General features: G+C 55.7%; 2 protein-coding genes across 2 annotated transcripts in view; both read left to right on the top strand.

Moving 5' to 3' along the window:
- The window catches only part of LOC114487562 (misshapen-like kinase 1), a 4,254-nt gene extending 2,790 nt beyond the window's left edge, over positions 1–1,464 (top strand). The window contains exon 7 of the mRNA XM_028498086.2: positions 1,371–1,464. Within this exon, the coding sequence (XP_028353887.1) occupies positions 1,371–1,464 (94 nt within the window). The remainder of the gene's footprint in view (positions 1–1,370) is intronic.
- A 1,232-nt stretch (positions 1,465–2,696) lies between these two features.
- Positions 2,697–8,759, top strand: PELP1 (proline, glutamate and leucine rich protein 1). Its single transcript, XM_028498933.2, has 13 exons — positions 2,697–2,995; positions 3,396–3,455; positions 3,761–3,911; positions 4,096–4,225; positions 4,358–4,445; positions 4,904–4,992; positions 5,070–5,186; positions 5,307–5,454; positions 5,596–5,755; positions 6,472–6,527; positions 6,672–6,878; positions 7,016–8,476; positions 8,610–8,759. The coding sequence occupies exons 1-13, from the start codon at positions 2,927–2,929 to the stop codon at positions 8,700–8,702; spliced, it is 2,829 nt and encodes a 942-aa protein (XP_028354734.1). The 5' UTR covers positions 2,697–2,926; the 3' UTR covers positions 8,703–8,759.
- The last annotated feature ends 1,069 nt before the right edge of the window (positions 8,760–9,828 follow it).

Below are 9,828 nucleotides of genomic sequence, written 5' to 3'. Positions count from 1 at the left end.
ATTAATAATTTTTTTTTAATAACTCATGTGGTTAATCACAGTAATTGGTAATACTATACTCAGTATTACCAATTAAGGGGGAGTTTGCCATTCAAGTTATCTTGAAAGTAAGCTCACATGGTTCTATGACCAAGTTAAGAAAGTAAAAGGGAAAGGGAACTGGTACTTAGTAGAACTGCTACTCACTGTGTGCCAGGCACTCTGCTGTGTGTCTTCTCATTTTACAGTAATTCTGTAGAGCTGGTGTCACCGAATTAAACAGGAGGAAACGGGTCCAGAAGGGTTTGACTAACCCAAGCCTGCGTGTCTGGGAGTTGTAGAACCCGGGTGCGAGTGGGAACTATTTGTCCTTCATGCCCATGTTTTTTCCACCAAACCTAACTCCCCAGGCACTTTTAAGAACGTGGACAGGATTGACAGACAGGCTTCCACACTGGTGCCGGCTCTGATCAGTTGTTAGCGGCTGGGAAGGATCGTGAGCCTGACGCGGAGCTCTGCGGGCACGTGCGCTGGGGTCTGGGAGTGGTTCTTGCGGAGACTTTGGTAACTGGTTACTTGCGGTATTTGAAAAGCCCTGGAGCAGATGATATTTCTTAGTGAACATGGGTCACATCCTTGCTGATGCTTTGTTTTCATATGACTGCCACTAATGGCAGGTAGTAGAATCTTCGGGTAGCAGCGTGGGCCTTTGTCAAGAAGGCATTTGGAGTAACTGGGGATTTTATTAAAGTTTTTTTTTTTTTAACTAATGTTTACTAAGTTTAGTTTACTAAACTTTTTTCTAGAATGCTCTGTAAATTAACTTGTCAAATTACACAGGCTAGATCTTTGTCTCTGACCCCTCATTGGTCAAAGTATGTGAGGTTTTACTGCATTATGCCTGCTTTGATTCAGCTTGGTTTGGGGTTATGTCTATACCTACCTGCATCCCCCCAGGCAAGTGCAGGGAGAATTGAGTGTTACCTGTGGGGTCAAGAATTGAGTAGTCAGACTAGCCTGCCCGTGAGTCCTCTGCCAGTGCCCCTTAATTTTCGTTGTGAGTAGTCAGGAGAATTCATCTATAACTCACAGCCTTTTGTCGGACGTGTAGTTTTTGAAGTTATGGCCTGCATTTTAAGTACCCTCTCCAGACCAAACCAAACTTTCATATGCTGTTACGGGGTGCACATGCCGTTATTTCTCTACGAATACAGTGTCATCTGGAGGGCTTCCCTCTGTTGAGTTTGGCGTTGCCTGTTGCCAACATGGCAGATAACAGTCTGTCCTGTGGGGAGGCCCCAGGGGCAGTTTGTACTTGAAATGTCTTGCAGACCAGTACTTAGGAAACTGATAATTGGATTGTTTATCTGTTCTCTATTCCATCCCCCCAGAAGCTCCCAGGGCAATTGCAGTCTCCAGGCTCAGGATTACCCCTCCCAAATGAGGTATCTCGAGCATTCTGAGTCCATGAAGTCAGTCCTGTAGAGGCTTTACCTTTCCTCCTCGACAGATTATTTGTTCCCTGGAACGAGTGGGAAGGCTCACCCCACTCTTGAGACACCCAGGACATACTGCGTGTGCACACGTGCTTGCGTTTCAAGTGAAATGTTCCAAGTGAGCCATTACTTTGGTTGGCTTTGCAGGTCATTTGGGGTAGACCTGTGGTCAGAGCCATGTCCCTGTACTTGGCTTGACTGCAGTCACATAAGCAGACTTTTGGTGGCCTCAGCCCAGCTTTTTGACTCAGAGTCTCAGGGAAACCGTGAGTTGGCCCAAAGGGTTGAGTGTCACTGTAGATAAGGCTTTGGCGACTCTCTATCATCCTTGGAGAAGCGAGCAGCCTGTGAATCAGGCCCAGACCTGTGGGCGGTTGCTGCTTTTGGTTTGAAGTGTTCAGAACCCTGCCACACCGGACATGAAAATGCTTTCCAAGTCCCAAGGGAAGTGGTTCTAGGCCTTCTCATACCCTGGGATCAGGTGTGGTTCCTGCCACAGGGCGATGGCAGGGAGCCCTTGGAGGGCTGCTTTCTGAACCACACGCTGCTAGACCTCCGTGCCCGCTTCCTCCCGTAAGTCCCCTGCTGCGTGCCTGGTGCCACTGTTGCTTTGTCTTCCTTGTCTTCTGTAAGTTTACCTTTGTGCACGTGATGCCCCCATCCCCTGATGAAGTCCGTACACACTAGCCTGGGATTTAAGGCCCCCGGCCTGCTTCTCCGTGGGTCTCTTGTGAGCCTGTAGCTCTCCTCATGGTGTCCCTCCCTCTGTCTCCTTATCTGGGTCCTCCCTTTTCTCCCAAACCCAGCTCAGCCCTGCCTCCCAGCATCAGTCCCTCCTGACCCTCCCTCTTTGGTCCCAGGTTGTTTTCCACACAGTTTGTCTTCCCGACTGTTACACCCACTGAAGGTGGAAATCCTGTTATGCTTCAGTGTTCTCACCCTTTTTGTGCCATAGACCTCTTCTCCGAATGTTTTTAAATCCATAAAATACATGGAGTTGCAAGGGACACTGATTCTGTTGAAATGTATACTTTAAAAAATTGTGATAGAGTAGGATGTGCTTCTTTATTAACATGTCAAATAACAGGACCCAGCAGCAGGTCTGGTAACTACCTAAGTTTCAAATTATTGATGCACGTGAATGATAATTCAAGATAATTGTTTACAACTATATGTAATGTGAAAGGAAAATAAGTGATTTCTGATGGTGACAGTCAGAGGTACTGCTAATACTACTGTGGCTTTTTGTCTACATTTACAGTAAAAAAAAAAAAATTATACTTCATTTACAGGTTAGTGAAAATGATTTAAAAAATTTCCCTTCCGTGTTTACAGGCCCCTTTGATTCTATCTCCAGATAAATGGGGCCCCAGTTAAACACTCCTGCGCCGGCGCCTTCACATAGCAGGCGGAGTACTGTTGTTGGCTAACTGACAGGTCGCTGCTCTGAGATGTGCTACCTCAGTCCTGCTGGGCAGCCTTTCCTTCTCTCTCCACCTTGTCCTGCCCTCGCACCTCTGGTTAGTGCCGCAGCTCCGAGCTTGGACCCTTGCTTCTTGTCTGAGCTGGCAGGGAGTTGGGGCGTGGAGGTAGCTGCTTTTCAGTGCTGTGTCTTTGGCTTGAGGGAGATGACTGTCATTTTGCAAAGATTGGCAGGAGGGGGCCCAGTCGTCTGTGGGACACAGGCCTCAAAACAGGGAGGCTAAGGACAAGAGGCGACATTCAGGGTGTCTTTCTACCATGAGAGCATGTCTGCACCCAGGCATGATGCCCCTTAGAGTGTGGTGCTTGCCTGTCTGCAGGAAAGAACAAGGCCTTAGATCCTGGGCCTCTATTCTGCTGCTGGGAATGGGCGGGGTCTACGTCTCTGGCCCTTGGAGCTGACTCACCAGCCTCTCCCTTTCTTTCCCTCTAATCCAGGGCAAGCTGGCCTCATTTTTCCTGTCTCGGGTGGACGCCTTGAGCCCTCAGCTCCAGCAGGTAAAGGGAAAGGAGGGAGATGGAGAGCCTGGGGTCTGAGCTGGAGCGTCTTTTATCTCTTTCTTTGTTTTTCTGTCTGTTGCTGCTTTTCGACCACGGTCTCACTCCCCTCCCTGTTAACATACACAGGAAACACAAGTCATGACTTCGGCCTCCGTGTTTCCATCTGTGTCTTTCTGCCCCGTACTCCCTTCCATTTTCCCTCAGAGCTCTTTGATCTCCACCGTCCTGGGCACTGGTGGGGTTGGGATTCCGTGGCTGGGCTGGATTCCCGTCTGACCAGGGTTCCAACCTCTCTTCTGCAGTTGGCCTGTGAGTGTTACTCCCGGCTGCCCTCCCTAGGGGCTGGCTTCTCCCAGGGCCTGAAGCACACGGACAGCTGGGAGCAGGAGCTGCACAGCCTGCTGGCCTCTCTGCACAGCCTGCTTGGGGCCCTGTATGAGGGAGCAGAAACGGGTAGGGACTGTGGCTGGTGTGGTCAGCGGCTCAGTGGTGAGGGAAGCAGGGGCTGGTCTGGAGAGGCGGGGCCTTTGAGTTCTAGGCAAAAGGGATTAGAATATGGGTGGGTCCTCCACCAGAATGGAGGAGGAGGGAATGGAAGACAGACCTGGCGTGTGAAGGTGGTTGTGTTTCTGTCCAGCTCCCGTGCAGTACGAAGGCCCTGGGGTGGAGACGCTGCTCTCCCCGTCAGAAGATGGCGATGCCCATGTCCTTCTCCGGCTTTGGCAGAGGTTTTCCGGGCTGGCCCGCTGCCTGGGGCTCATGCTCAGGTGTGTGAGCGTCGGAGGGGGCGAGGGGCTGAGACGGGTGTCGTCTTCATCATGAGGAGGGAGGTGGAGGGTGGGTGTGGAGTCCCCCTGGGGACCCCGCGCTGAGGATCTCCCTGCTGTGATTCTCTTTAGCTCTGAGTTCGGGGCTCCCGTGTCCGTCCCCGTGCAGGAGATCCTGGATCTTATCTGCCGGACCCTCGGCGTCAGTGCCAAGAACATCGTAAGTGGAGTCTGTCCCCTGTTCACAGCACTTGCCCAGGATCCAGGGCAGCCAGGCAAGCAGTGTGGCCTGTGGCCCCCAAAGTGACGTTGCCCGAGGTTGCCCCGGCCAGCTCCTTACCTCTCCAGATGCCGTTATTCCTGTGCTCCCGGCACGTGCACATCGGTGCCGATTCGCTCCCGTGTTGCGGGAGCACTTGTAGCAGATGCTTCCTCAGGGGAGGGTGAGCTGGGGGTCAGCTGCGTCACTGCTGCGAGGTTCGGCCATCCCTCCCTTGTCCTCCTTCCGGGGTCTGTTTAGGAGGATGGCGGTTTGATCTTGTTGGGGGAGTTGGGGTCGGGTGTGGGTCCCTTACCTGCGTGCACACGTGTATTTAGTCACGTGCGTGTATCCTGTCTCCATTTCTCTTTCTCTGCCTTTCTTCCCCCACTCCTTACTCCGTCGATTTTTTTCTGCAGAGTTTGCTTGGAGATGGTCCCTTGCGGTTGCTGCTGCTGCCCTCCCTCCACCTGGAAGCCTTGGACCTGCTCTCTGCACTCATCCTCGCGTGAGTGGGGTCGGGGATGCGGTGCAGGGGCTGGGATGTGTTGGGAGCGGGGGTCACTGTTCCGTCTTCGCCCCCAGGTGTGGAGGCCGGCTCTTGCGCTTTGGGGCCCTGATCAGCCGCCTGCTTCCCCAGGTTCTCAATGCCTGGAGCATTGGGAGGGACAGCCTCTCTCCAGGCCAGGAGAGGCCTTACAGGTGACCATCTAGAAATAGAATAAAGGGGAGAGGGCGGGTGAGGGGGTGCTGGTGGACCGGGGGTGCCGGCGGCCGGGACACTGACTCCCTTTCACAAGCCGCCCTCTGCTCCTGCCGCAGCACCATGCGGACCAAGGTGTACGCTGTCCTGGAGCTGTGGGTGCAGGTGTGTGGGGCCTCGGCAGGAGTGCTTCAGGGGGGAGCCTCGGGTGAGGCCCTGCTCACCCACCTGCTCGGTGACATCTCCCCGCCGGCTGACGCCCTCAAAGTGAGTGAGGCCTCTGCCCCTGTCCCGGGACCCCATCCTGCACCCCTTGTCCTCACCAGCCTCGTCACCAGACACTGCCTTCTGACTGTCCTGCCTTCCTCTTGGCCGGTGTGTGTGATTTATGTTCCCCTCCCCCGCCAGCTGCGCAGTCCCCGGGGGAGCCCTGATGGGGGTTTGCAGACCGGGAAGCCCAGCGCCCCCAAGAAGCTAAAGCTGGATATGGGGGAGGCTATGGCCCCGCCCAGCCACCGGAAGGGGGACAGCAGTGCCAACAGTGACGTGTGTGCGGCTGCGCTGAGAGGTGGGTGAGGCCTGTGCCCTGCACCTCGGCGCACTGGGAGGGCCTGGGGTGATGGCCCCAAACCAGTCGTTGAGGTGGAGGGCGTAGAAAAGATGCAGACCCAGCTAAGAGCCTGGGGAGAGGCCATGCCACCCGCAGGGCTGCAGGTGGAATCTTGGGTCCTGCTGTTAGATGGAGTGCTGGCGTTGACACCGCCCCTCCAGGCTCTCGGTTGTCTTTGTTCGTGCATCCCCTCTACGTGCCAAGTGCTGTTCTAGTACAAGAGGCGGGGCCAGGAAGAGGACGAAATCCCTGGGCCGTGGAGCTCACACTCCCCACGCGGGCTGCTCAGTGGGGCCTCCTGCTTCTGACACAGTCGCTAATCTGGACGCAGAAGCGACTTTCTTTCGGGTCCCGTGTATTTCACTGCCCTCCGACCCCACCCCCGTGTGAAGGGAAGTGCCAGCTCTCCCCAAATACGTAAATGCACATTTATAATGTTGTACCTCCATCATCTACCTCATTTACATAATGTTGTCAACAGCCTTAGGTAGTAGGGATACGTTTGGGATCCCCATTTCATAGTTGAGAAAACAAACTTAGAGGAGTTACGTGACTTGCCTCAGGTGGGCCGCGGCAGAGCAGGCCCACCTGCTCTGCTGGGGCCACGTGCTTCAGAAGCCCTGGCTCGTCACCGTGTGAGCTGCCGCCTCTGACATACCGGTCTCCTTCGCCAGGCCTCAGCCGGACCGTCCTCATGTGCGGGCCTCTCATCAAGGAGGAGACTCACAGGGTGAGTGGAGCCTGGTCCCCACGGAGGTGGGGAGGGGCCGCTGCTCTGTACCTGTGGGGGGCTCCTTCGCACCGGGGCGTAGGCCCCGGAGAAGGGGTGGCTCGTCTTGGTGTCATCTCAAGGTGTGCTCTCTGTCCTCTTCAGAGACTGCATGATCTGGTCCTCCCACTGGTCATGGGCGTCCAGCAGGGCGAGGTCCTAGGCAGCTCCCCGTACACCAGCTCGCGCTGCCGCCGGGAACTCTACCGCCTGCTGCTGGCTCTGCTGCTGGCGCCTTCTCCTCGCTGCCCGCCTCCTCTCGCCTGTGCCCTGCAGGCCTTCTCCCTGGGCCAGAGAGAAGACAGCCTTGAGGTAACTGCGGAGTGCGGCCAAGTCCACGTCGTGGGTTCCTGGATTCTCTTGTTTCCGATGCTGGTCGGCATTCCCTCCCTGGTGCCGTGAAGGCCCGTATCCCTGATGCTCGCTGTCGCCCTTTTCTCCCTCCTCAGGTCTCCGCTTTCTGCTCAGAAGCACTGGTGACCTGTGCAGCTCTGACCCATCCCCGGGTTCCTCCCCTGCAGACCATGGGCCCTGCCTGCCCCACCCCTGCCCCAGTTCCCCCTCCTGAGGCTCCATCTCCATTCAGGGCTCCAGCTTTTCATCCCCCAGGCCCCATGCCCTCGGTGGGTCCCATGCCCTCGGCGGGCCCCATGCCCTCGGCGGGCCCCATGCCTTCCCCAGGCCCTGTGCCCCCAGCGGGCCCCATGCCCTCGGTGGGCCCCATGCCCTCGGCACGCCCTGGACCTCCAGCCACAGCCAACCACTTAGGCCTCTCCGTCCCAGGCCTGGTGTCTGTATCCCCCCGGCTCCTTCCTGGCCCTGAGAACCACCGGGCAGGCTCAAATGAGGATGCCGTCCTTGCCCCTAGTGGCACTCCTCCACCTACTCTACCCCCAGATGAAACTTTCGGGGGAAGGGTGCCCAGACCAGCCTTTGTCCACTATGATAAGGAGGAGGCATCCGATGTGGAGATTTCCTTGGAAAGCGACTCTGATGACAGTGTGGTGATCGTGCCTGAGGGGCTGCCACCCCTGCCGCCCCCACCCCCCTCGGGTACCACACCCCCGCCTGCAGCCCCAGTCGGGCCGCCAACAGCGTCCCCTCCTGTGCCAGCCAAGGAGGAGCCAGAAGAGCTGCCTGCGGCCCCGGGGCCTCTCCCTCCGCCGCCTCCCCCTCCTGTTCCTGGCCCTGTGGCACTCCCACCACCCCAGCTGGTCCCTGAAGGGACTCCCAGTGGTGGAGGACCCCCAGCCCTGGAAGAAGATTTGACAGTTATTAATATCAACAGCAGTGATGAGGAGGAGGAGGAGGAAGAGGAGGAGGAGGAGGAGGAGGAGGAAGAGGAGGAGGAGGATTTTGAGGAGGAGGAGGAGGATGAAGAAGAGTATTTTGAAGAGGAAGAAGAAGAGGAAGAAGAGTTTGAGGAGGAGTTTGAGGAAGAGGAAGGCGAGTTAGAGGAGGAAGAAGAGGACGAGGACGAGGAGGAAGAGGTGGAAGAGGTGGAGTTCGGCCCGGCGGGCGGGGAGGTGGAAGAAGGAGGGCCTGCACCCCCAAGCCTGCCTCCAGCTCTGCCCCCCGCCGCGTCCCCCAAGGTGCAGCCGCAGCCAGAACCGGAACCCGGGCTGCTGCTGGAAGTGGAGGAGCCGGGGGCTGAGGAGGGGCCTGGGGCCGAGACGGCCCCCACACTGGCCCCTGAGGTGCTCCCCTCCCAGCGGGAGGTGGAGAGGGAAGGGGGGAGCCCCCCTGCAGTGCCATCTCCTCAAGAGCTTGTTGAAGAGGAGCCCTCTGTGCCCCCAACCCTGCTGGAAGAGGGGGCTGAGGGTGGGGGTGACAAGGTACCACCCCCACCAGAGGCATCTGCAGCAGAAGAGATGGAGACAGAGGTGGAGGCGGCAGCTCTCCAGGAAAAGGTGAGCGGGCCGGGCGGGGAGGGTGGCTCGGGCGGGGAGAAGTGGTGCTGGCTGCTTGTGCGCCTGACCCACTCTTCAGTGTATGTGTGTGTGGGGGTGACTGTTTTGGATTTTATGTCTTTGTCACTCAAAGGAACAGGATGACACAGCTGCCATGCTGGCTGACTTCATCGATTGCCCCCCTGATGATGAGAAGCCACCACCTGCCACAGAGCCTGATTCCTAGCCCTCTCCCACACCTCCCACTCTTCTTTTCCAATAAAGTTATGTCCTTGGATAGCGACTGCTGCTTCTGCCTTTTGCCACCACAGTGTCCCCAGCCAGAAGCCCAAATGTCTGCTGGGCTTGTCCTGTACCCATAGTGTTTCCCAAATGTGTCCATGGCTGTCCTGTTAGCTCCACCATCCAGAAGAGGAGCCACTGACTTACAGGGGTAAACGGCCTGTCCTTTCGCTCAGCAAGTCAGTGTCACAAGTGTCGAATTTTTGCCTGGTGCTCTTGCTGATGCTAAGTGTGTGCTGGGTTGCCTGGAGAAGGAGAAGGAAGTATAGCCCTGCTTCTGTTAGTAATCCAGGTGTGGGAGTATGTGGGAAATTTATGGGATTAAGTGTCCTAGTGAGTGAACCTGTGTAAACACACACACACAGCCCCTTGGTCTCAAAGAGCAGGCTAAGTGACTGTGATGGAACTTTAGAAAATTACAATAAAGTACAGAGGAGTTTCATCATTGACTTCTGTGAACTGGGAACTTGGGTATCCCAAATTATAGGGGCATCCATCGTGGATATGGGGGATGAGCTCTATTCTGGGACTGGTCCTTCCAGTGACAACATCCCCGCCCAACACCTCCCTGGCAGGAATTTGACAAGCTCACCCCTAGCCTTCCTACTCACTCTTGAGATTTGGACGTTTCCCAGCCAGTGTCTGATCCCTTTAAGCATTTATAGACTATATATATTCTAGGACTTGTTGGGATGCACGTGTGAGCATCACCCAGAGTTGTGTATGTGAGAGGGTATTGAGGTTTATGGGCTTGAGGTAGATGCCTCATGGTTTTTTCAGTCAGTCTGTGAACATGAGTAAAGTGCCTTGGAAATGCAGAAAGGGTGGTGACTTCCCACCTGCCTGTATCCTGAAGGGCCTCTTTGAGAAGTGACATTTGTGCTAATTTTTGGAAGATTAGTAGGGGTTTAAAAAAATTTTCCACCCCCTCGGACGGAGGAGACAAGATGGCGGAGTAGGAACTTGCGTTCACCCCCTCACAGGAAAACACCAAAATCACAACTAACAGCTGAATAATCATCGACAAAAAAGACTGGAACCTACCAAAAAAGAATCTACATCCAAAGACA

The sequence above is a fragment of the Physeter macrocephalus genome, chromosome 14, assembly GCF_002837175.3.
Source record: "Physeter macrocephalus isolate SW-GA chromosome 14, ASM283717v5, whole genome shotgun sequence".
NCBI classification, from domain to species: Eukaryota; Metazoa; Chordata; class Mammalia; order Artiodactyla; family Physeteridae; genus Physeter; species Physeter macrocephalus.
The sequence above is the reverse complement of the archived record's forward strand: the minus strand, read 5'-3'. Positions and strand labels throughout refer to the sequence as shown.

Excerpts from the sequence above, each read along its gene's own strand:
- PELP1 (XM_028498933.2), top strand. The coding sequence starts at position 2,927 with ATGTGCTACCTCAGTCCTGCTGGGCAGCCTTTCCTTCTCTCTCCACCT. Across the intron at positions 2,996-3,395 it reads GTCCTGCCCTCGCACCTCTG|GGCAAGCTGGCCTCATTTTT; the intron begins GTTAGTGCCGCA and ends CCTCTAATCCAG. Across the intron at positions 3,456-3,760 it reads TGAGCCCTCAGCTCCAGCAG|TTGGCCTGTGAGTGTTACTC; the intron begins GTAAAGGGAAAG and ends TCTCTTCTGCAG.